At 27.4% G+C, this 27,841-nt stretch overlaps 2 protein-coding genes across 4 annotated transcripts in view; both read right to left on the reverse strand.

Annotated features, from left to right (window-relative positions):
* The window catches only part of LOC111626933 (ileal sodium/bile acid cotransporter-like), a 24,901-nt gene extending 18,869 nt beyond the window's left edge, over positions 1 to 6,032 (reverse strand). For 2 of the 3 annotated variants that reach the window (XM_023370464.1, XM_023370463.1), the window contains exon 1: positions 5,833 to 6,032. In XM_023370464.1, the coding sequence (XP_023226232.1) occupies positions 5,833 to 5,988 (156 nt within the window). In that variant the 5' untranslated portion in view covers positions 5,989 to 6,032. Of the gene's footprint in view, positions 1 to 1,479; positions 1,500 to 5,832 lie in introns of those variants that run through there. The other variant, XM_023370468.1, reaches the window with a different exon arrangement.
* Positions 6,033 to 16,365: 10,333 nt separating this feature from the next.
* The window catches only part of LOC111626934 (leucine carboxyl methyltransferase 1-like), a 38,993-nt gene continuing 27,517 nt past the window's right edge, over positions 16,366 to 27,841 (reverse strand). Inside the window, exons 3-6 of the mRNA XM_023370470.1 lie at positions 25,373 to 25,617; positions 23,640 to 23,749; positions 16,662 to 16,745; positions 16,366 to 16,546 (exon numbers count right to left, since the gene is read on the reverse strand). Of these exons, the coding sequence (XP_023226238.1) occupies positions 16,423 to 16,546; positions 16,662 to 16,745; positions 23,640 to 23,749; positions 25,373 to 25,617 (563 nt within the window). The 3' untranslated portion in view covers positions 16,366 to 16,422. The remainder of the gene's footprint in view (positions 16,547 to 16,661; positions 16,746 to 23,639; positions 23,750 to 25,372; positions 25,618 to 27,841) is intronic.

Consider the following 27,841-nt stretch of genomic DNA (forward strand, 5'->3'; position numbering starts at 1 on the left):
TATAAATTAAATTATATGTTTTTATGCTGAAAATATAATTTTTTAATATTATAATTATACAGCATTAGTAATATTTTAAATGAAACATGAAGAAATCATTACTTTGATAATATACCAAATTAACGTTTTTTTGTGTCTTTTATTTAAAAGTAAATTGAAATTTTATTCTGTATTGTCATTTTAATAGCATTATAGAATAATTCTATACACGATATTCAATAATAACCCTTACTTCTACATAGTTATGAATGTACAATACTTAGTATTCTTTACGTATAGATTCAACCAATAATAATCTCATTGTGAATTTATCATTGTTCCTTTAATAAATCAAAAATAAAATTTGACAGTTACATAACTTTATTTTCATATAAAATTGCTGTTTCGAAAAAACTTCCATAACAGTAAAAAACGTTTACTTAGCACAAATTTACTAGAAATATAACGAAGCAAATTTACCTGTTATTGTATGAAAAATATTTTACGATTTTACCTAGAAACTTCTTTCAAATATTTATTTATTGTTTTCGTTTATCAATTTGTAGATAATAATTTATTTACTTTGATGTAATTTCTTCTTTGAATTTTAACTGCTAAATGCTTTAAAAAATGTTAATACATTGCATTTTACATCTAAAACATGATAAAGCAAAATCTGTATCCTTCAAAAAGTCGTAAATAATGTGAGATCACGTAATATTCATATGTGTAAAGTCATTCATTTCTTTTTAATAATAAATTAAGTTTGATTTTAACGTATTATTTACATTTTTAGATTGAAATGTTTATTTATTATTTTCAAAAAATGCTCAGAGTTAACCGAAATTTCTGAATAAAATACATTTTATTAAATTATTGCCTTTTTGAATTATTCAAATATATCGAAACAGACCTAATAAGTTGGATGAATATGCAAAACTACTACAAAATCACAAAATATTAACGACCTAACGTATGGATGAAGAAATTGCAACATTGAATACACGTATGTCTTCAGTAACTTCTTCAAGGGAGGCAAAGTAATATACGCCCATTATCATAATTATTGCTTAATTTAAATCTAGCTAATTGCGCTTATGTCAGGTAATTTACTGTACTACTGAATTAGGTAGAGAATAGAATTTTCCGACACTTTTTAGGGAATTAATTTTAAGGTTCCAACTTCCAGACTCACTCTATGTCGGTTAGAAAGCATTTTCCTCACTGGATTAGGCTTTAGCTGTCATTAAATTCTTGTAGTTATAATCTCGTATAATTAATTAAGAAAATAGTGTGTAAACTATCTTTTATATATAATAATTCTAAACTGTACGACTACAACTTCAGAAAAATAAATTTTAACATTAATAATGCTATTAATAACAATTACGATAGCGTAAAAACTTGAAATCATTCACGTTACTCTATTAAACGATCACGTAATGTCAATGAAAATCCTTAAATTCTAGGTTACAAAACTTGTAACCATTACAAACTGACCTACTGTTTTTGGATGTCACGACAGAAAGTTAAAAGAATCAACACGATTGCAAAAGCGAGTCTCACTGACCTGGATGTGCACTAACTTCCAACTTTCATTATCAACTGACAAGTGAGTCAACATTAATGGACGTGTTTGAAATATTAAATTCATGCTAGAGAGAGAGAGAAACTAAGATTTTAAACTTTTTTTCTTATTTCTCGAAGCAGATTTGTTCTAATATCAATTATTTGCAATCACTAAAAATATCATGGAGTTATTATTTTTTTAATATTAAATAATTAAACTAATTTCGTCTGATTCTATTTTGTAATTAGGTCTCAAAAGCGTGGGCTATAAAATTACTATATTTTGAAATTTTATATTAAAAACAACTGCATATCAAATTAAAATTACCGTTTGTTAAATTTTAATATAAAAACATATTTTTATATTATCTAAAATGTTAATATAAAATTTCTCGGAAATAATATTTAATTAAATTATTAATATTTTACAAAATTTTATTTTAAATTCGTAAATATTTTTTTACATTAACTTAAAGATTTAATATCGATTTACATAAATTATAGGTGGTTAATTAAGTTTATATAAAAGTTATTTTATATATTTTATTGTAATAATTGTAAAATATAAAATAATTAAAAGAAAATTTTAAATTTTGGTATAACTTTTATATAGTTATGTAATACTAATTCAAATATATATAACTCAGAAATAATATAGGTTACAGTATGGTCTTTATTATAAGCGGGAGTTGCGTGTTAGTAAATACAGCTCTAAACGAAATTCAGCGTAAATCTGTACTCCATCTCGAGTGTGACTGCTTAAACACTTATGCAACCATTTACAATTAACATAGAAACGTCAAAAACTGGATAAAACGATTAACTGTAATATATAATATTTCAATCCTATGTTTTTGAACGTAGTGAGAAAAATTTTATTATACAATATCGAGTACACTCTTTGAGAAAAATATATGAAAATCAGAGTATTCAGTACAGTGAGTATTGCTCAATTTGCTGATTTAAGAGTTGGATTCATTGTCAATAAAAGTGCGTTAGCCCAATCATTCGCCCTATAGTCACAGACAGATATATATAGGGACCTTCATATAGGTTCCACAAGAATGTCGCGTTATGCGAGATTCGCATTAAATATTAAAAGTGGGTTTACGTTCTAAAACGATTTTTTACATATAGATTTTATCTATAGTGTAAGAAAACAATTTTATTTTTTTCAGAAAATTTCGTTTAACAAAACATAAATTTACAAACTTATTAAACTTTGTAAAATACGAGTTTGATCACTCAGGATTAATATGAACTTAATGACTAACTAACTTCTCCATACTTATTACCTAATTAAATACTATTTTCAAGAATGCAAATGAAAAAAAAAATTTTGCCAAAGAGAATTTCCGGTGTATAAAATTGCATAATTGTTGGCACAGAAGAGTATCTTACATTTTTCTAACAAGACTATCACGAAAAATATAAAACTTTCGCCATTATAGACAATAGTTTCCACCGTACATGGTGAAATTGCACAACTTACAATGGCGAACTATATTGCAGAAAATGAAAAAAATATTTATTATAGGTTACACGTATATGCATATTTATGTATAGCCTAATATTAAATTTTATTTACACTCTGTACGGACATTTCATAACAGAATAAAAGACAAATAGAAATAGAATGCCCTCGACCTTGTCTTTACAGATTATCCTTAAATCATATTGATAAATCCTAATGTAAAAAAAAAAACCGTAATGATCTGCATCCTCATTATTTATATTTCCTTTAATATTTTAAATTAATTATCCCTTCAGGAAACGAAATCTCATCATTTCCTCGATTGCCAACCGATCCTGATACAAATTAATTAAGTATAATTAAGTTAAATACGGTTTCTTTATGGTATTTTTGTTATTTCGGCTAATCTTTATCTTATCAATCATTTGTTAAATAAACCGTCGATGATAACTCTCAAACGTCCATCAAATGTAATTAGAAAAAATTGGCTAGATGAAAAATAGTTTAGACTACAGTCTATTTCTTAACAGTCATTCACTTAAGACAAACAACGACCATCAATTTTATCTGTTTCGTTATGATTCTCCAGCTTTAAAGCGAATAAACTTTTATTGCCGAAATATAGGAGGAAGACCTACAGCGCGTGTCGAAATTTATTAACGTAGCCTAACCCCTTTTTCATAGAAAAAAAAGGCGAAAATGTAGGCCATATGAGACCTCTTAATCCTTCATTAGAGTTGTATTTTGCAATGAAAATCAAATTACCAGTGTTGAAATATAGCGTGAATAAAACACATGCTAATACTGCACGAAGAATCTTATCCGTCATTATTGCTCGGATATCGGTCAAAAACCGAAGTTGATTTTTAAAAATTCATCTACAACTACTGAAGTAAATTATTTATGTTATTTATACCGAGAAAATACTTTATATATATATATAAAATATNTTGTTTATTTATCACGAAAAACATCGTAACTGTTCTAATTTTAAATGATTCTGAACAGGCGTATATAAATCAGATTAATTGGTAGCCGGATGGCCCGAGATGGTTAAGGCAATAGTCTACTGCTCTGAGGAACCTGGGATCAAATCTAGGCGATCGATAAACTCTTAGAAATTTTCGGGGGTGGTCCATACTGGATATGTCGGGTCGAATTCCTCGCTTCCATTGCGGGAATGGCCGATTCCACGACGAGCTTAAAGAAACGCCCTCTTACTTAGTGCCACAGGAGGAAAGAGTAAAACAGAAAGGATTTTCATTTTCGAAATTCATAAAATTTACCTTATTCATTCACTTTTATAATTTATTAATAAATTAAGTAAATATTCAGTATAAAGTTACAAAGCTCTGTTATAAAAGTTTGATAGTAATTAACTATTAGTTTTACATTCACTTTTGTTTATTTCATTCGAAAGGTTGAAAATATTGTAATTAATTGAGTAATCATTTCATAACTGCAAAACACAACTGAAATAACAGTGTGCTTTGCAGCTGCTACACATACTTTCGTTACAAAACAAGTTATAATTCGATAAAATTAACTGACAGTAAGTTTACATTGAATTACAAAATCAAATATAATAAGGTGGAAATTGATAATAGTATAATGAAAGCTGGGATATGCTATCGGAGCGATTAGAAAATCTAGACCACTTCAAACTCAGCTATTACCTTGCAGATTCTGATTTTTAAACGATAGTACTTCGTGTATTTTTGTCTTAAGGAAAACTGTTTTCAAATATTTCATTTTTGCATTAAACGGTGTGTAACATCTTTTCCTTTTTCCGAATTAATTGAATTATTACGAAATATTATTCAATAGTTTCATGCAATTGTAAGGTTAATTATGTTTGCACGAAGGGTGTATTATATCCTTTGTATAAAAATTTAGCGTTGTTTATCCCTATCGTTACGATATTTTAAATTTAAATTCCTTAAAATAATTTTGAATTTTTAGTACAGTATATTAGTTATTTTAATAACTTTTTCGACAACTTTGATTCGAATTTACTATGGTTTTAATAATAATTTATGAGATATTGTTTACAGAATGTATCCTATATGAAAACTATAAAATGTTTTTCATTAAAATAAATATTTTTATATTCATTTCAATATTTATTTTGTACTTTTATAGTAATTGGTATAACCTATGAATTAATAACATTTACAAAAGATAAAACAAATTTATTTCATTCCATTCTCTCACCAGGCTAACAATATTCTCTTTTTACATGTAAAAATAATATAACAAAAATAAACATATAAATGAAAATATTTAGTTGTTTATATATCTGCAAATATTACAGGTTTTACAAATAAAATAAACACTTCACATACTAACTTATATAACTTTTAGTTAGTTTTTTCTTTAAAAAGTTATTATTTGCTACTTATTTTTCTAGTTCTAAAATTCCATCTCGTTTCATCTTATGTAAGTTTACGTTATATATTATACGGTTGGATACTTTTATTAACTTCCTCGCATATTTTTATGTATATAAACTGTAAATAATCTACGTGTATTTTTATATATTAAGAACAAAATAGTTTATGCATTATTTTTTAAAATTTAATAGGTATTTTTAAGAATAAAAAAAATTCAATAGACCATAAATAATATGAATGTTTAAAACGCTTAATTTTTCAATATTTAGATAAACAAGGAAAACAGATGTATAAAATCATTCTTTTATTTTTTAAAAGATAAATTGTAATTATCTTAAATTATTGTTTACACGTGACATTTATCTCCATTGGAAAAAAAAGGTCAACTAATTAATCAAATATATAATTCCGGCTTACCTCTTTTACCGTGATATGACACCCCATAGCAAACATGACAGCTACTAATAAAGTAACTAATAAAATATCATGAACAGTTTTGAGAAGAGGTGGCTCCGAAGGATTTTCCTCTCCATTGCTACAGTTACCTGTGCTATTTTCTTGACTGCAATTCATACCTGTTGAGTGTTCCACACCAACTTTTCAATAAATACTCTTTCTAGATATTTTATATGCGCGCGCACCGCAATTAATGCATCGTCCTACTCTCAATTGCTAGCTTTCAACTTCACGATAATGATAGCAAATAATACTATAACTGCTACTTTTATCATAATAGTATTTATTTATGTTTGCTTTATTTTTGTTTGATTGATATAAACTTTTATCGTAGACGATCTATCTTTGCGCCGAAAAAAAATAAATAAATAAAGTTATGATCCAAATATATGTGCATTTTTTCGTACTCGTTATAATTCGAAAATATTTTATAATATATTTTAACGGTAATGAGAAAATAGGTAAGTGAATTATTAATATTGAAAAATTGTACAGTTTACTTAGACAGGAAGGTAGGTCACCAGAGAACACTGTTTTTGTTTCTATGAGTATATATNGGTTTTTTTTTTAGAGTAATCTAAACAACATGAAAAATTTATTTGATATATTGTTCATCCAACAAAATTATTTTTATATATTATTTTTGTTTGATTGATATAAACTTTTATCGTAGACGATCTATCTTTGCGCCGAAAAAAAAAAAATAAATAAATAAAGTTATGATCCAAATATATGTGCATTTTTTCGTACTCGTTATAATTCGAAAATATTTTATAATATATTTTAACGGTAATGAGAAAATAGGTAAGTGAATTATTAATATTGAAAAATTGTACAGTTTACTTAGACAGGAAGGTAGGTCACCAGAGAACACTGTTTTTGTTTCTATGAGTATATATTGTTTACCAAGATTCAATTATTGCATTACAGTCGTCTTTGTTTTATGTTAATCTACAAATTTTTAATTTTTGTATATTGTAATACATTAAATTACGTAATCTTGTTTATTTATCACGAAAAACATCGTAACTGTTCTAATTTTAAATGATTCTGAACAGGCGTATATAAATCAGATTAATTGGTAGCCGGATGGCCCGAGATGGTTAAGGCAATAGTCTACTGCTCTGAGGAACCTGGGATCAAATCTAGGCGATCGATAAACTCTTAGAAATTTTCGGGGGTGGTCCATACTGGATATGTCGGGTCGAATTCCTCGCTTCCATTGCGGGAATGGCCGATTCCACGACGAGCTTAAAGAAACGCCCTCTTACTTAGTGCCACAGGAGGAAAGAGTAAAACAGAAAGGATTTTCATTTTCGAAATTCATAAAATTTACCTTATTCATTCACTTTTATAATTTATTAATAAATTAAGTAAATATTCAGTATAAAGTTACAAAGCTCTGTTATAAAAGTTTGATAGTAATTAACTATTAGTTTTACATTCACTTTTGTTTATTTCATTCGAAAGGTTGAAAATATTGTAATTAATTGAGTAATCATTTCATAACTGCAAAACACAACTGAAATAACAGTGTGCTTTGCAGCTGCTACACATACTTTCGTTACAAAACAAGTTATAATTCGATAAAATTAACTGACAGTAAGTTTACATTGAATTACAAAATCAAATATAATAAGGTGGAAATTGATAATAGTATAATGAAAGCTGGGATATGCTATCGGAGCGATTAGAAAATCTAGACCACTTCAAACTCAGCTATTACCTTGCAGATTCTGATTTTTAAACGATAGTACTTCGTGTATTTTTGTCTTAAGGAAAACTGTTTTCAAATATTTCATTTTTGCATTAAACGGTGTGTAACATCTTTTCCTTTTTCCGAATTAATTGAATTATTACGAAATATTATTCAATAGTTTCATGCAATTGTAAGGTTAATTATGTTTGCACGAAGGGTGTATTATATCCTTTGTATAAAAATTTAGCGTTGTTTATCCCTATCGTTACGATATTTTAAATTTAAATTCCTTAAAATAATTTTGAATTTTTAGTACAGTATATTAGTTATTTTAATAACTTTTTCGACAACTTTGATTCGAATTTACTATGGTTTTAATAATAATTTATGAGATATTGTTTACAGAATGTATCCTATATGAAAACTATAAAATGTTTTTCATTAAAATAAATATTTTTATATTCATTTCAATATTTATTTTGTACTTTTATAGTAATTGGTATAACCTATGAATTAATAACATTTACAAAAGATAAAACAAATTTATTTCATTCCATTCTCTCACCAGGCTAACAATATTCTCTTTTTACATGTAAAAATAATATAACAAAAAAATCATTACAATATTTAAAACATGTTATATATTAATCAAAATAAAGATATGTTTTCGTAATAGAATTTATAAATAGAAAAGATAAAATTATAATTTTGCTTTAAATTGTCGAGATGTAATATTGTTTATGTTTAGATCTGTCAGTTCCAAAATATTTAACTTTGTCTATAGTTATTTTCACTTAAATATAAAAATAAAAAAGGGAAAATTATTAATTCAAGAAATACAAAATTGCAATAGAAATGAATAATAATGACGCATTTATTATCATTAAGTCATCAATTGTTATTAATGACATGTAAATATGTATTTGTCAATAATTTGTTTTTTATTACGAATTACAAGGCAATTTTTGTTGTACAAACTGCTTTGAATTTTTTATATCTTCAAATATATCACAGATTTAAGATTTTAAGCCTTGAACTGTCAAATTTCATGATTATTATTCTTGCTGTAATCGTTATTAGTTTTTATAAAAGACGGCCGGATAAGAGGCGGTTGTGTCATCTGCTGTTCTGGAGATCTAACCTGGGCAGTCGAGAAACCTCGAAAATTTTTCATTTTCACTACCTCACAGTGGGTTTGGCCGAACTCAAAACGACTATGAAAAAGGCCCTCTTAGTGCCCACAGAGGAAGAAAAATAAAGTTTTTATAAAATTATTTATATTAATTGTTAAATTTATAATATTTAAAAAACGCAATTTATAGTATTCTTAATATAGTTTATAATAAATACAGTTGGACTTTCCGATTGGTTTGGGTTGATAGAATGAGAAACGCGACATATGGGCGAGGTCTCCCGGAAAGACCCTCTATGGAAAACTGGCCGTTATTTAGGTGTTAGACACGCGAAGAAAACCGGAAACTCCACACAGTCAATTGGTAACATACTGTACAAACCCGCAACCAAGTCCAGTGTTCACTGGTTTTATCCACTCTGCCACTGTTGGGCTGGAGTCCAGCTGCTGGACTTTAGACTTTCATCTATTGTAATATTAACATTTTTTAAAAAGTTATATATACATGTTATAAATGATACAAAGATGAAAACTGCTTTATATTTTTCTTTTTTTTTAAATCTGATATGATCTATGTTATTAAAAGCTAAGAAATTACACGTTGCAATTACAAATTATAATTTTTTATAACTTATTTGTACTAATCATTTTGTTATTATGTGTGTTCGTGTTTGTATACATACCTTGTATGTAAGTGCGGGACCGTTATGTATGACTTTGGCACCTGCGGCAAGCCTAAGAATGGCATCAATGTACTTATATTTCTATAAACATTACGATGCCTTTTTGGTATCACTTCCAATTTGGCGATGAGTTAGTCGTCTCTCCGACTCTAAGCCTGTATTTATATTCACTCATACTCACACACACACACCAGGGCCTAATTTAGACCTTCGCGGACCCTAGGCAAAATAATATTTACGGGCCCTTTTACAAATTTTGTATTACTACAAATATAAATAAAATTGTAATATTTAAAATTAAAGTATTTTTATTTTTACATTTGAATATCTTACATTGTATTTTTGGGGCTACAATAAAATTATGCAGCAATAAACATTATATTTTTCTCAACAAATACTGCTTTATTCTGAACTTCACCGAACAGATCTAATTCACATATACAAACATTATCTAATTCTCAGTGTTGTTGTTAGATGTCGAGGCAGTAGGTAATGTCGTTCTTAATTATTAACCCTTGAATATGGCGCTAATAATATAGTAATTCGCAATACAAATAAAACAATGGCACGTTTAGAACTTATTACGGGCCCCGGGAAAGTGCCTTGCCTGCCTCGTGCCAAATTAGGCCCTGACATACATATATATACTGTATAATATTATTTGCTGTATGTGTGTATATATGTGTGTACAGTACATGCGTGAATTTATTTAGGCCTAAATATCCTATTTTAAATCACAAATATGTTTTAAAACAACATCTACAATACTTGTAGAAAATCTACCAAAAACTCCTGATTTTATAACCTAATCTTTATAAAGGAACAAATACCGAGCCATTTTCGTAATATTAACAAGCTTCTAACTTTAATTGTAATTATCAAAATGCATTTATTTAATTAGCTTATTAATTTTCACTACTATTACTACTAATAATAATAACAAAACATTCATTTTTACAATAATAAAATATTTTAAGTTAACATTTTTTGATGTTACATATTTGGCCTAATGAATATAAATATAAGCCAAATATGTAACACCAAAAAATAAAAAAGCCGTCAGCTGAGGGGCAAATGCCCGAAACATGTGTCAGCAAACACAGGCCCTATCATGTCTCCCGTAATATGACCTTTGGAGATGATTTTTTTTTTTAATAGTGGGGTCATTTGTCACGAGTCTCATGTTGCAACGGCCTTTAAAATATTTGTTAGAAATTATTCGTTCTATTGCATTTATAGCACGCAAGCCTCTCCCATCATCAAGATACTATTTCAAAATTCTGTGCAATTAAGGTAACATCAAAATATACATTGAAATATAACAGAAAAATCAAGAAGTTAAAACAAAAAGAAAGAAATTGCTACTTGCTACACAAAAGAGATTTTTAAAATTATGACAGGACACAAAAGAACTGACAGGAGTGATAGATGTCATGTAAGAAAGTCGACAATTATGGAGAAATGCCATCTAGAAAGAATGTAAAATGATAAAGTGAAATATAGACCACGGGTTAAATCAAAAAGAAGAAAACCGGAAAAGCACTAGAGGCAATAAGAATGAAACAAATTATAATTAATACGTTAATGCATGAGGACAAGGAAAAAAAAAACGATTAGGCCATAACATATGCCTATTATTTATTAATAGAAGCGATATACAGTCTAAACTTAAATATATTAAAATCGATTCAATAAAATTTTCCTATAGAGAAAGTAAAAACAGTAATGAAGTTTAGTTAAAATCACATTTCATTGTGGAATGTCTTCGTCATTCATTCGTCTGCTCCCTCATTTAAATTTGTAGAAATAAATGTATTTGTAATCCGACAAAGTTGGACGTTAGAACAGATATACATAATAATAATATGCCTAATAATACTATCAACAAAAAATTTAAAACACTAAAGCACTCACTAAATCTGGCAAGGTGCCGTCTTACTAATTTAAGAGTGCCACATTTTGTTAAATTGAAACGGGCGATAAATTAAATTAACATTTAATTTACTGCATAACTGTCGTTGTAGAGAACAGAAAATAATAAGTATTTTATGAGTATAGTACGAGTATTTATTGATGTAATATATTAACATTGCATAGATAGATATGTATACTTAATCATAATATAGTCAAATTTCGATTATCGATGTATCGAGTTGTGACTATAATTAAAACATTAAAAATGAAACGATAATAATACATATTCGTATGTATCTATTTTAAAGCAATGCCAGTAGATACATTACCAATAATTTAATATAATAATATAATATAATTAGATACTTATTAATAAATAGGAAAGAAGAAAAACTAAATGACAAGGTTCGCTCTATTTTTTTTTTTTTTTGCCGGTAACACCCTTTCCGCTTATGCAGTAACAAGTAACAAAACTCCTCCCTTTTACCTTTCACTGGTTATTCAGGAAATAGAAGGGTGTCCGCTAGAGCGTAATTTGAATTGGGACTTTCCTCGTGAAAGAACCATTCGCTACTATAAAATCACTGGAGTGGTCAATGTTTCTTTCTCGCAAGAATATCCTTGGCTGAAATTTGATATATTAATTAAAATGACATCTCAATTTAGTCGTTTCCGCTAAAAATTAAGAATCAATTCTATCAATTTAATCAATTATCAAACTAGGGAGTTTGAAAACAATTGTAATCTACTTTTTAAATATTTTTCTGTAATATGTATTTTTTAAAATAAATTTCGCATTTTAGACTTCATATTGTATTGTAGGCTACACATTTGAGCCAATTGTATCATGAATCTGATATTTTTCCTTCAAATTTAAAGTAAAATACAATTTTTATAAGTAACTTAACGTTCTTACTCGTCTTACTTCTTAGATATTCATAAAAACAATGGTATTCGGTATATCATTGAAAAGTTATTCAAAGTGGTGTTATTTAAACAAGCCAGTTCTTAATTTCTCATATATATTTACGTCATTTTTCCATTAAAGATCATTTCTGAAAATTGAACATAAATGAAATTATTTTTGTCTAAATTTAAAATTAGTTTAATATTAGAATCTAAGTTAACGTATGATTTTGGAACTCTTCAACTGTGATATAATAAAATAAATCGCTGCGTACTAACGTAACCTAACCTAATTTAAGTGTTTTATTCAAGTAAACCAGAAATTTCGTTTATAATTGCTTCAAATACAATAATTCTCGTAAATAGCATACATGAATAACAAATAAAAATCATCATCAATATATGTCATTGATGATTTGAATTTAATTCAGTGCCATTATTTTTCATATATACAGTAGTTTGATCGAGAATTCATGTTATAGCTTTTAGATGTAAACCGATCTTACAGAGAATCCATTTGTCCATAATGAGGGATTTGATACTAGCAATTAAAATTTACAATAAATGTTTATTGAGATGACTTGAACAGTTATTGTAAAGTCCGTAATATCGGTAACGCCTCTAAGACAAAAGATCAATTTTCAAAATATGATCATTTTCGCAAATTTTTCAATATTAAATAAATACTAAATTTGTTTTTTAATCTCCCACCAATTATTTTCGGTTATAATAAACATAACTAAACTTAATACTGAAGCCAATTGATCTGACTTCATGTTACAGAGCATTAAAAACTTTAATACAGTACTCTTAACAACTTAATCGACGGGTATTAAAATTAAATATACGAGTACAGTACATTCAGTTTAAGTGAAATTCCGCTGACGAAATTTCATTTGACTTAAAGATCAAAAGAAATATTCAAACTTTTATGTGAATTTTTGAGATAAAAGCTGCTCTAAAAATAGGATTAAAACTTGCTCATATATAAATGGTTGTAATAATTTTTAGCCTAACTTTTTTTAAACAATGAAATATTTTAAGTAGAAAAATTTTTATATTTTATATCAAACAAATAAATAGAAAATTTTATATAGCCTGTAGCGTCTTATAAATACAATTATATCTATCTCTATAAAGAATAATTCAAGTAAAAATAGACATTATTTGGTTGTTTATTCTTTATTAACGCCAAATTTAAAAAAGTTTGCTGAGCTATAAAACGCGAAATGGTCACTGCACTAATCATTTCCTAATGGTAATATCGGCACTCATTCGAATGAAAAATCGAAGTTTATCACGTTGTAAATCGGACTATATTTTATTTTATTTTTTTAAACGAAGAATATAGAACTTTTGATGTTTTCTACAATCATAAGCAGAAATAGAAATATACATTAAAAATTTATTTTTTGCTTTATAACGCAGCTTCGAGGTAAATATCAGTTTTAGACTATAACCTAAATATCCAATTCTTGAATTATTCTTATATATTTCATTTCTTACAGAGTTCATTCCCACCTATTATGATGGATTATCTAGAAAACATACAAAATACAATCATCTGAAGTTAGAAAACAAGAGGGGAAAAGAAAAAAAAAATTATAAGTCAAATAAATTAAGTACAATTCGGAAGTGTCAAAGTGCCACGAAGTTTTCTGTAGATTTAAACTCAGATTTATTAAACCCATCATCTTTTTCAGCAACTTAATTGGGTGTTTAACTACGTCTAATGTATAAAAATATCAAATTAACATTTTAATACCAAGTTGTATTCGTTTATTAAAACAATTTTCTTAATTAAAATTTTGTAGCCAATCGATATTACTTTTACTAAAATATGCCCAGAAGCATATTAAACGATGATAAAAATTTAATGAAACAAAACCAACAACCTATATATAATTTAATAGCAGTTAAATAAGTGATCGCCTCAGGTTAAATGAATCAACAGGTTTTTTTTTTAGAGTAATCTAAACAACATGAAAAATTTATTTGATATATTGTTCATCCAACAAAATTATTTTTATATATTATTTTTGTTTGATGTAGGTAAATATTCGCAATTGTTGCAATCGTGTTTCCTTGTATATAGGAACCACAACTATTCAATATTTACAAAGGTTTTAATGATGTTCAGTGTTGCAACTTCAAGTTCCTTGAAGAAGTATAAAAACGTGAAACTAATAAACTGAAAAATTATGAACTATTTTAAATCCTTTTCAGAATATTTTTTTGTTGTAATAAATTATTTTGTAAGTGACTAAATTAAAAATGTATACACGTGTGTATATTATTTATATTATTTATGTAGGCACACATCTGCAAACAAAAGTCATAAAACAAATTTCTTACAAAATATTTTAAAAATCCATTTTAAATTGGAAAATAAAACTTTTATTTTCATAAGTATCTTAATTTAAGAATTATTGTGATTTTATATATATATATATTGTAATATATATAATATTACAATATAAACTATCAACACATCTTTATTTTATGAACGTACATAAATCAACTGTGTTAAATTATATGAAAGGCATAGTAAAAAAAAGTAAATCAAAACTCAAATCTGAAAGTTCAGTTACCCATTATATTTTCCTATTAATTATGAATTTTATTTCGTTTTAAAAGTATTTCGCCAACAAAATTAACCGTTTTAAATAGTTTTTTAAACTGTTTAAAAATTTTTTACATTTTAAAAGTGCAAGAAAAAGAACAGATTAAAAAATTTATCAACTGTAATGTGCATAAGTTTTTCTTGCATAATTAGATATTTCCTGGATTGAAATAATCCAGCAAACTGAATGATTTGTAAATAATGATATAATAAATTGATTACATATAACAGTAAAAAAGGGTTTAAAGCTCTCATTAATATTCTTAAAAAAAATAAATAAATCTAGATTTAAAGCAGGTAGCCAGTCCTGGAAAACTTTTTTCTTCTAATAATTGAAAGACCAAAACCAAAATGATGCAACAAAAATCTATCATCTTTTTTTACATAAATCATTGCTAGCTTATAATTTTACTATAAAAAATAATTTTTAAACTACATTAAGTATATACATTATTATAATTTCCAAAATATCTTTTTATTACTCTTACTGCAAATAACACTAAATTGGTTTTAAAGATATGAGTAAAAATAATAAAAAACCTAGATAAACTTTTTACTGTTTATCTATAAAAAAACCACTTCCTGAAAAGTTATTAGGTTATCATTTTAAAAAAACAGTTCGTTTTCACTGGATGTCATTAAATGTACTGCGTCCTTTAAAAAATCCACCACAGAAATAAAACAATTTTATTTTCCTGTTTACTTGATGGAACATTTTTAAAGCATTTCTATTTCTCCCAACAAATCATATTAGGTAGTAATTTATTATTATTTAATGAAATAAAATAATTCCATGGATTCAAAATTTGAGTAATTTAATATTCAATATATTAAAAATGAGTAAGGTCCTTAATTTTGAAATTAGATTCGCTATCCCNCAAACAAAAGTCATAAAACAAATTTCTTACAAAATATTTTAAAAATCCATTTTAAATTGGAAAATAAAACTTTTATTTTCATAAGTATCTTAATTTAAGAATTATTGTGATTTTATATATATATATTGTAATATATATAATATTACAATATAAACTATCAACACATCTTTATTTTATGAACGTACATAAATCAACTGTGTTAAATTATATGAAAGGCATAGTAAAAAAAAGTAAATCAAAACTCAAATCTGAAAGTTCAGTTACCCATTATATTTTCCTATTAATTATGAATTTTATTTCGTTTTAAAAGTATTTCGCCAACAAAATTAACCGTTTTAAATAGTTTTTTAAACTGTTTAAAAATTTTTTACATTTTAAAAGTGCAAGAAAAAGAACGGATTAAAAAGTTTATCAAATGTATTTTTAAAATGACAATAGATAGATTAAGAAAGGAAACTTGTAATCTTGCAACAATTATTACATTATATTAACAACAGCATGAGTGTACAGATTTGTAAAATAACAAACATGTCACAAATATATTAAAAATTTTACTTTAAGTCGATTATTATAATTATTATTATTATGTTATTTTTAATATTTGACAATATCTTCATCTTGTATACTTCTTGGCTAGAAGTGAACATGGCTTTATGATGATTGTATAATTCAAGAAGAGAACACAAATAATGAAGAACAACAATGTACAAGGATGACTATGCAAATCCAACATCACAGAACAAGAGTTCCTTGTCACCTTTATAAGCCAAAGTAATACAATAATGCTGTAATAGCTGCAATAATAATTCCTTTTCATCCAGGAACTCTAAACTCTCTATTCTAAAAAAAAAAATAAAATAAATAAATCATTATTTTAATAAGTTATCTTATAAAAGATTAAATACTGTTATAAAATAAAAATTATTTTAACTGTATAAAATTTAAATTTCCTTACCTTCGAATTTCTTGAGAAGGTAATGAATCATACACTTCCATCATACTCCAAGTTTTTGCTCCTTCCCATCCTTCAGTTAAAAACCTCATTGTAAAAAAATTTTGATTAAATTGACCAAATTGAAATATACAAATATAGACTGAAAATGAAATTAAAAACAATTAAAGTTCAACACACACATTTAATGACTTAATATTTTACAATATTTTAAAACAGAATTGTAATTATAACAATTCATAATACATAATTTGAATATCAATAATTCCAACTACTATATTCTTATTCAAGAATTAATGCTGGCTTTCAAATTTTTCAATAAACTAATTCACAAGAATGATGATGATGATAGTATTATTTTATCATTGCAATAACAAACATACAAATTTCCATATAAAAAAAATCTAGCAACGAGTTGTGTAACTTTCCTGGCTTTTGAGATTTTATTTAAAAATTAACATTTGTATTATTAATCAAAATAAATAACTAAAATTGTATGTGGTGCCATCTGTTATGAGATTTTTATGAAAACTTTATACATTTTTAAAATTAATATAAAATAGCAAGAGACTTAATTTTACATAACAGCCGGGAAAGTAAAAATAATGAAAAAATAAAACCATAAATAAAAAAGAAATTATATATATAAGGGTCAATCATTAAGTAACTGAAAATGTGCTCTGAAACATCAACTTACAAAGTAAAGGCATAGCACACTTATCTAAGTCTTGGAGTAATCCTCTGACATCTTGATGCACTGGTATCCCACTGGCACAAATGCATCATTTATGCATTTGTGCCAGTGGGATACCAATGCATAATTTGCCAGAAGTCTTTTGGCCACTGAGTAACTCATGCATTGCAGGCTGAAGCTTCTTGTCAGATTGGAAATGGCAGTCCTACAACAGTGTGTCTTATAATGGCAAAAGAGGTGAAACTCATCTGGTGATGAGTCAAGGGAGTATGGAGGATGTGGAAGGCCCTCGAAACACATATCTTGAAGCAACATCCTGGTGTCATTTGTTGTATGAGACCTGTTATTGTCTTGTATGAAGCACACAATATTGGAAAAGATACCTTGACATTTCCTGCATAAAGCTGGTCTTAGTTGGTTCTGGAGAAGCTCACTATAGTTAAATCAATAAACTAAACCTTAATAAATTCAACTATAAATTTATTGAAATAAAAACGTTTTCAATCAGATTTTACTGATTATCTTTAGTTACCAATGCTTCGAATTCTTTAGAATGTATAATTACAAACTCAAAATAAAGTCATAAATATGAAAGTTTTAAGAATAAATAATTAAAATGTGATAATTAATAAACACAGAAAATTACATTTTGTAAAATTAATTAAACTAATAAATATCAAGATCAGTAAAATCTAATTGAAAACACTTTTATTTAAATAAATTTATAGCTGGATTGACTAAGGTTTGTTTATTGATTTATTTTCGACTGTCACAATAGTTGATTATGTTCACCATTTGGCTGACTATGGAGAATTTTCTAGAATTACCACTTTACAATGGAGTAAAGATTAAGAAACTAAATTTGGCATGGTAGCTTGAATATAAGGGAATTTAAGGATATAAAGAATTTAAAATTGCATTTTGACCTTTAACCATCAAAATTTCATAGCATCAATCAGTGCAATTGATGCTATGAAATTTTGATGGTTAAAGGTCAGAATGCAATTTTAAATTCTTTTGCCAGGAAAGTTATGCAACTTATTGCTGAATTTTTTATTTTTGTCTTTGCACTTCACATTGTTTCAATAACATGTCAAAGGGTCAATTTCAAAAACACTTGGTTTTCCTCACACACTGAAAGCCAGCCAAACAACTGAGCAGTAGCATTTCAGGAAGGATCCTGAATCAAATCCTAGTCAAGACTGCTACAAAAAAATTTTCCACCTTGAATCCAGTAGTGTGTTGTTTTCCATCCTACACTTATGTTGCATCAGTGGCTAAGCAATTTGATCCCTAAACACTGGTAGTCAGCTTGGGTTCACACTTGAACTGACAGTCTGGCTAGTGAAGTTTACCAGGATTTCTTTGCATCAATAATGCCCAAATAGGGGCCAGTTTCCCTTAAAAACCCACTTGGCAGACATTTCCCAATTAGCAGATTGCCCTTGTGTTGCATTTCCAGTGCCTAACATGCTACTTAGTATCAATTTTTTTGTGTAGCATGTGAACTACTGGAAAAGTAATCTATACTAATATTATAAAGAGATAATGTTTGTAAGTATGTAAATAAGTAAGTAAGTTTGGATGTAGCAGTTAATCTCCAAAACTACTCATCCGATTTCAAAAATTCTTTCACCAATATTTAGAATGGAACTTCAGGGTGGACATAGGCTGTATATTATTTTGTTAAACATTCATATGAATTAAATAATATCATCCATGGTTAAGGCTTTTATGTCCAACAGATGGCGCTACGAGTACGACACCCTAAGTTTGCTTTTCTGTGAGGCATTATGCTTTTCTGTGAAAATGAACTAAAGCAGATCATCTTCTATCTATTTATATATATAAAAATGTAATGTTCGTTTGTTCCTACCGATTCCTTTGAAATTTTGACACAACGCTGCATTCGAATACGCACATGTTTTTATATAATATACATGTCGAAATTCAACCACACTAAAGGGAGATGGTTAAAATTAAGGCTTACCGTAAAGAACTCTGCTTCTATTTATACTATTTTAGATGTGGGTTTTTGCGTTTTTGAATGCGTTTTAATAAGGTATGTCAACAGAATGTACACTAACAAGAAATTTTTCAATATTCCCCCCGCAGGGGAGAGAGGCAGGATTAAGGCTTACCGTGAAGAACTTGGCTTCTATTATACTATTTTAGATGCGGGTTTTTGCATTTTTGATTGCGTTTTAATAGGGTATGTCAAGAGAATCTACACTAAGAAGAAATTTTTTGAAAAATTCCCCCCACGGTGGAAGTGTTATAAATTTATAATAGATACATTTTGAGCCACAACGCGTGGCGGGGTCTGCTAGTAAAATATAAAGGTTAATACATTTTTTTACAAATGCAAACTCAGTCAAATATTGCACGACGTTTTGTAATTTTTTCTTGGGTAATAGCATAAAAATAGAGCTCAGTGTATGTTATATAGAGGTATAGCTCTTGAGATGTGAATATATTCGTTTGAACTAATAGGTTTGAATTTTTGTTAAGGCAATGCAACATATGAGCAATCTGCCAAGGAAGGATGCCTCCCAGAGAATATTTATGGAAACTAGTCCCTATTTATGTGTTACTAATGTGAAGAAAACCCAGAAAACTCCACATGACCAGCCTGTTGACTGTAAGGAACTGAGTCCAAGTGTTATTTTTAGTTAATTTTTATTTTGCTTTTATTCTATTTTTGTTTGGGGTTTATGTTTTGTTAGGACAAAGGTTCCCTCACTACTCACCTTAGTAACTAAAACAGAAGAAAAACCAACTCACTGACGAGACAAAGCGCCGTAAGGAAACTAACGCGCACTTGCACCACAAGGTGGAAGTTAAACGAAGTTCCTCAGTAAGAAAAGGGGGGGGACGCCCACAAGCACTAAGTAGGGAACTTGCTAAACCTTATAAAAATTAAACATCCCAAAAAATGTACTAAAAAATAATGTAAAAGGTTAGCGAGCATTGTTGGTAATTAGGCTGCCAGGAAAAGAATAAAAATTAAATGTTAGATTTAAGTATGTAAATGAGGGGAGTGATTCCAGTCAGAATTATGACGTTACCTCAAAGTATAAAGCCAGTACGTCAAGAGAAGACAATCGAGGTGAGCGCCAGAGAGCAGCATTACGAAGTGAAGTCCAGAAAGCGATCAAGGCAATTCCAGTGATAGAAGTCAGTTCCAGAGAGAGAGGGACCGAGTTTTGAGGATAGAGGGAAGGATAGAAAAAGGAAAAAGGTTCCTAGTATATTGAGATGATGGTTAGTACCTTAGATTTGTAAGAATTGTTGTACAGTACATAGGTTAAGTACTTGAGATTGTCAAGTTCCAAGGGGTAATAGTTCTAAGCTAGATTAATTTGATTTTGTCTGTTGTTCAAATCGTTGATTTTTTCATTGAATAAATTGTTTGCTTGTTACTAATTTTGTAAATAGTCTTTAATTGAGTTACTATTAAATAATTGATCTCTTATTGAAATTATTTCAATGCACGCACAAGTCCAGGCCCGGCAATTTAACTGCAAACTTGCGTAAAGTACCCGTTAGGTTAACGGGCATCTTACCAGCACACATATCCAATAATAATAATTAGTACTTTACATGACTAGGTGCAATTCAGTGTTTGGTGGTTTTATCCATTTAGCCACTGGTGGGCCTTAATAAAAGCTGTTTTCTGAAAGTATAGAGCATATTGCATGAGATATGCATAACATTTTGGTGTGAAATGACCTTTAAAGACTGCACAAGTTAAAATGTCACTGGACATTTTCACCTTATATGATACATAGTATATACAAGATTTCTACTTAAAATTTGTTTTGAATTCCCTGATTTTCCCTGACCAACTTTGTCCAAATTCTTTGACCTTCACATTTCTCATTGTGTGGAATATGAACATAATAAAACAGCATTTTACTTATCATGAATATCAAGTACATCTATCCCTTTTTGCACAGTTGATACATTCCAAAGACTGTGCAAAAAAGTATAGTACATGCATCCTGTAGAAACATGTTTGATAGGATACACAATTTCAATGTAATGAAAAAAGAAGCAATTTACAAATGAAACATAGTATTTTTATTTTATCATCATTTGTATGTAAATCTAGTAAACACAAGGAATCATAAATCAACAAACAGGATTCTCTGATATACAAATAGTACTGTACTGTCCATAAAAAAATGAATTCGTGACTTAGCAACACGTAATTTTATAACCAATCTTTCAACAAAAAGGGCAACTGTTTTTAAACGCAACATAATTTAAACAAAAAGTTAAATTTAAAAATTTTCAAAAAGCATTTTTCCCACATAAAAAAAGTGATCAGGCTACCTAGTTGATATTCAAAACTATAACATACTACAGTATTACTACAGGTATGATCTTCTCAAACTGCACTTTCAAAATAACTGCATATTAAAGGTTGGTAAAGTGTAGTCTATTTTATTAATGTAATCTAACGTTTTCAGTCAATTAATTGACCAAAAATGTTAGATAGATTACGTTAATAAAATAGACAGCATATTAAAGGTTGGTAAAGTGTAGGTATGATCAATGTTGACAGTTTTTAAGCCCTAAATTTGCCAAAATCAGTGATATTTATTACCCAACTTTATGTCTATTAAACTAATTATTAAACTATGTATCAAAGTGCAGGAAATTAATGAATTCTGTAGTGGGTTACAAAAGTATAAATTTATACCTTAATAAATTTTATAAAAATTTTAATACACTGGAAATATATTATAAATTATGTTTTGTTACACAATAAAAATTATTAAAATAAAAAATGATAAATATTTGTAATTTATTGATATTACCTATCAATTTTTGCACTTTGTTCTCATTTTTTAAAATCAATTCATTGATACTTTATCTCAAATTGAGGGTGTGAATGATAATTGTGGAAGGGTTCAGAAAGGGTTAATAAATAAATCAAGGCACAAATTTATGATACCATGATATATATAAAATTTATAATAGACCATTTTATATTTTGTGATAATGAAAGAGAAAAGATTAATCTTTTCTCTATTAATTTCTTATGACATCGTAAGTGTTTATATAAATATTTTCATAAATAAGTTTGCTAACATAGTTTTAATAAAAAGATTATTTCCTGTCTGCTTAATTTTTTTTTAAACATTTATAATAAATTCTATATATAGTTCTGTTTCATATCAATTCTGGTATTAAATAACCAGAATTGATATGAAACATTCCAATGGTATCAATTGGTATTAAATAATTGATTAATTTAGTATTTAAAACAAGTAAAATATTTTTATCTTAATGTATTAATATTTTTTTAATAAACACTTCACTAGGAGTCAAATTTGAAAAGCTTCTCAAAACAAAGTATGGTGCATACAAATGAACCAAAACTTCATAAAATTGATTAGATTCATAACAATTCTTTTCATTCTCTTAATAAACATGATAAGCAGCTAGAATGTATATCAAGAAAAGATGAAGTAAGTTATGTAAAACTATAGTGTGTATTGTTTATTTTGTCTTCATAAAATAACAAAATAAAATTAACAAAACAAATTTTAGTGAAAATTTCTTTAAATAGATTTTTACTGGAAAACATGAATTTCAATGTTCATTTACTTATTACTACTTTTATTATGATATTGATGAATTGTAATGTAATCAGTTAATGCTGATGCCTACTTCTATGCCAAACTAACATCAAGGCATTTATAAACTATATATGTCACGTGTAAGTATATATATGTGCACACACTTGTCATAGGATTATAATCTATGAGTAACTGTTCCTTGTATTCCATTTGCTTTCTACAATAGCCTATTTGTTTAAAAAATATACAATATTAAAGATTGAATACCAAAAAAAAATATTTTTGAAGTCTTCTAGATATCCATCACAATCACTGGAATGCAATTAAACTGGTATATTTGATCTCTTTTTATAAACTCTCAATTTGTATAAGTATATGTACTTATACAAATTGTTTAGTAGTTCCTGCGACATCAAATATTTGTAAGTTTCTTTGTAAAATAAAGACTAAAAATCAAATATATATAACAGATTAAAAAATAAAATAAAATTTTTGATTGATATTTCACTATAAACACTTTCTGTACCGGAAACAGTAAAAGACATTCAATAACATAACTTAAATTACTTAGGTCATTACTAGCATATTTTTAATCTTTTAAATATATATTAATAAGTTTTTATGATTAATTGAATTCTAAACTTTTCTTAAATAATTGATTTTTATGAATTATATTTAATAATTTCTTAAACTTACCTATCTTTCTGTGCCTCCAAAGTTTGGCATGCCTTAACACCAGGTAACTCACAACATCTCTTCTGAAGATTCTGAATCATTACCTGACCAAACTTATCACCCATATTAACCTACATTAATATATAAAAACTCATGTTAGTAAATGTTTAATTGATACATTAATTGAAAATCTTATTTTGAACCAAAAATGAAAGGAATATTTAAAAACTATTCTAAAATGGAAAAGGCACTGAGGTCAGCATTACATGTATGTTTTTTATCACAAGCACTTTCGACGAACCTATAGTCATTGTCATCAGGAGAATTTGGAAATTAAAAGACTCCATTTAAATCACTGTAATGTGATTTGCAAACATCTACATTCCATATAGATGTTTGCAAATCACAAAAAGCTGATGCAACTTTACCTTTTTATTTTATTTCCACTGATTATTATATACAGGTATACCTTCGCCTTACGTCGGTAATTGGTTCCAGGAAAGCGACGTAAGTCGAATTTACTTGTCTCCGAATCTACTCATCACTAGGCTAAACCATAAATTACCATTTCTGGTTCTGTATTTTATTTATTAATGAATTTCTAATAATATATGGTTAATAAGGATCTATTTTAAGATTACAAACAAATAAATTTTAGTTTTTAATATAGTACAGAAAAAAGTAATCTAAATTTACGAATGCATGTTCTGTAAATACAGAACATACTCGTATATATTTTAATATGATTTTATGTGCTTTAAATGCTTTTATAGTGATATTACGACTTCAATATTTGTGGCGGACAGACGTAAAGTCGAATAAAATGACTTAACCTTGATTTTTATTTTTCCATATACTTTTTTAACAAACGACGTATAATCGGGAACGACGTAAGTCAAGGTATACCTGTAGTATTCCATAGTGTAAATTAAGACCCATTCCAACATCACATCCTATTTTAAGATTTTTTTTTTGTGGTTTTAGGCCCCTTACCGCTCAGAGAGCTCAAAGAGGTCAATTTTTAGGATTGTTATAACTATATTTGTGTCAGAACAAAAATTTGACATGATGGAAAAATAACATAACAAGTCACTTCTATTTTACACTCAGTATTTTCATCTGAAGGAATCTTTCTTTTTGCCCATTTTAAAGAGCATTTCAGATAATGTACAAAAACTAATGTATCTTATGCAAGCAGCAGCAAATACACACTAAATTGAATATTGCAATAAATAGGGACCTAACTATACTTTCTAGAGACTACAGCACTAATATTTCATTAAATAAATTAAATTTAAAATCTTAGATATTAAAAATTTTATAATTTTAAAATCAGGAACATGATCAAAGTAATAACAAACATTAACTCAGTGAAAATTTTTTAAAATGTAAATGTTTTCAGCTAGCCTTTACTAGTCATCACTTACTTACAATGACTATTTAAATAGAAACAAACAGAAGCTTGACAAATAGAACACACATTTATATGTCCAGAAAAGAATTTTGTTGCTTTCAAGTTATAATAATTTTAATATTTGAAGTCAACAATTATTTTCTGGATATTTAAACATATACTTTGTAGTCAACAAGTGTTGTTTCCATTTGTTTCTATTTAAATATTCATTCAAAACATGACAATAGCTAGTAAAGGCTACCTGAATATTGCATATTAAAAAAAATTTTCTACCAAGTTGAAGCATGCTTGTTGTTTTAAAACTTATATTAATATAACATATAGATATTAATGTTTTTACCTGTTCATAATTAAGAAAAACAACTGTTTGGAAATTTTTAGATATCCATTTAAGTAATGCTGAAGATTGTTCTATGCTCATATATACCAATACACATTCAGCCAAGAAAATTGTTGGTACTGTTGTATCAAGTAAACCATCATTCAAAAGTTTTCTTTCCAATTCAGTGATTGAACGTAAATCAGCCCCAACAAGATGGTATCGTCCAACATGAAGATCACAGTTTGAAAATTTTACATCATCATCTAATAATAGAAGAAAACATGAGATTCTTATTAAATTACATATTTATTTAGTTCAAATAAATTGAATATATTTTCAGGTAAAAGAAATTAATAAATATTTATATACAGGGTAATTCACTAGTGGCATTCAGTAGTTCTTCCCCTCAAAAACTATTGGAGATAGGAAGATGGGACTAATTTCAAGTTTATAGAGCAGATGGGACAATTTTGGTGACCTTGAATATCAGCGGTTTTTGAGATACGAAACAAAAAAGTTCAACTAAATTGTAGAATTTTGTCAGATGGCAATTAAGTTTAAAAATTAAAATGAAGACAATCTATTGAAAAAGGAATTACCATTTATTCACTTTCAATGTTCTGGAATATAAACTTTTGATTACTGACCTTTCTCTGTAGGCTACTTGGTCATTAAACTTAAAAAAACTTTCCTTAAAGAAAAATATCCAATTAAAAACACATGTTTAAAAATCAGAACGGGCAATGCCACAGACTTCTTTCCTTCCATCCTTACCACTTGGAGACAGTAGAACTTTTTATCTACTAGAAGCAAGTACTGGTAAATGTAGATTTTCAGCTTGTTTTGTGTTTTTAATTGGATATTTTTTCTTTGTTTTTAAAGGAAAGTTTTAATTTTGATGACAGAGAAAGGTTGGTAATCAAAAGTTTGTATTCAGGAACATTGAAAGTGAATAAATGGTGATTCTGTTTTCAACAGACTGTCTTCAATTTAACTTTTAAAATTTTTGAACAAAATAAAGGTTTTTTAAATTATAAGGAGGTGTTTTTGAGCCATTATATGATGCAACAACAAACATCTTTTGTAATTGTTAAATTTAAGAAAATGTGATCAGTTGTCAAGATATCAGCCAGTTTCTGCTCAAAATCTGATTTTGCTTTTTCCCCAAAAGTTTCTATGCTGGGAACTAAGTTTATCAGTTTTTTTTTTTAAATCATCTTATTGTATCAGAACAAGCAACCTTTGAATAAATTGAATTGTTACTTTTTCAAAGGCATGAAGGAGTCATTTTCAAAGTGATCTTTTTAAAACAAATATTTTTTGTGTATTTACTTGTTTCCTCTATTTTCATGAAAATGAGTTATTCAAATGTAGAAGCATTTACTATGCTGATAGCTTTAGGTGCATGTCTCGAAAATTATTTACAAGCTGCAAACCTTTATGCCAATCTTTATGGGGACAAATGAAGGAAATAGTTTGCTTTCAGTATCCTTCTACTGAAAACATGAAAACCTGAATTTTGGGAAGTTTTCATAAGATTAGTAGATGTAAATTACAAAATGTGTTAAAACATTTTTCCTAGAAAAATGTCTATATATACCAAAGAGATAAAAATTTGCAGCATCTAATTTAAATAAAATTTTGAAATGCACTTTTGGTACTATCAACTTTTTCTGTCATGTAAAGCTTTTTGATAATTAAACTGATAAACTTAGTTTCCAGCATAGAAACTTTTGGAAAAAGAGAAATCAGATTTTTAGCAGAAACTGGCTAATATCTTGAAAATTGTTAGTTTAAGAAAATGTTACTTATTACAAAAAAGGTATCTATTTTGTTGCATACTGTCCATATAATGGCTCAAAAACACCCCTTATAATTTTAAAAAACTTTTTCCTATATCTCAAAAATCAGATTTGCAACATCACCATCACTATCCTCTGACTGCTCTATAAACTTGATAATTAGTCCCATCTTCTTATCTCCAATAATTGAATCATCCTATATATATATATATACAAGTTATTTCAGTTATTGTATATATATATATATATATATATATATAAGTATAAACATTTGCATTCATTTTCATATATTCAATTGCATAAAAACATACTGCAATTATCAAATTTCAGTTTAATTCAGTTAAAAAAGAAATGGCTTTTGTGTTTCTGTTTCTCTTTAAAAACATTAAGCGTTTTCAGCTGTGTGACTTATCCTATATATTTATAAAAATAAATAAACCGTGAACAAATGTGTGTTTATATATTAAAAGACACCTTTCAGATTTTTACTGGCACCAGTCCTTTATTAAAACAATTGTTTTTGGCACTTTTAGGGGCCAGCATCAGGTTTAACAGATACAATTTGAATATTTAAATGTTCAAATTGTATTTCTTTTAATAAAGGACTAGTTCCGGTGTTAATGTAGACCGATTCTAGCTTCTTATTAATGTGTGTTTATATCCGGCAGTAAATATTTTTGTAGCT

The sequence above is a fragment of the Centruroides sculpturatus genome, unplaced genomic scaffold (assembly GCF_000671375.1).
Source record: "Centruroides sculpturatus isolate CEXI.00-Female unplaced genomic scaffold, Cexi_2.0 scaffold164, whole genome shotgun sequence".
NCBI classification, from domain to species: Eukaryota; Metazoa; Arthropoda; class Arachnida; order Scorpiones; family Buthidae; genus Centruroides; species Centruroides sculpturatus.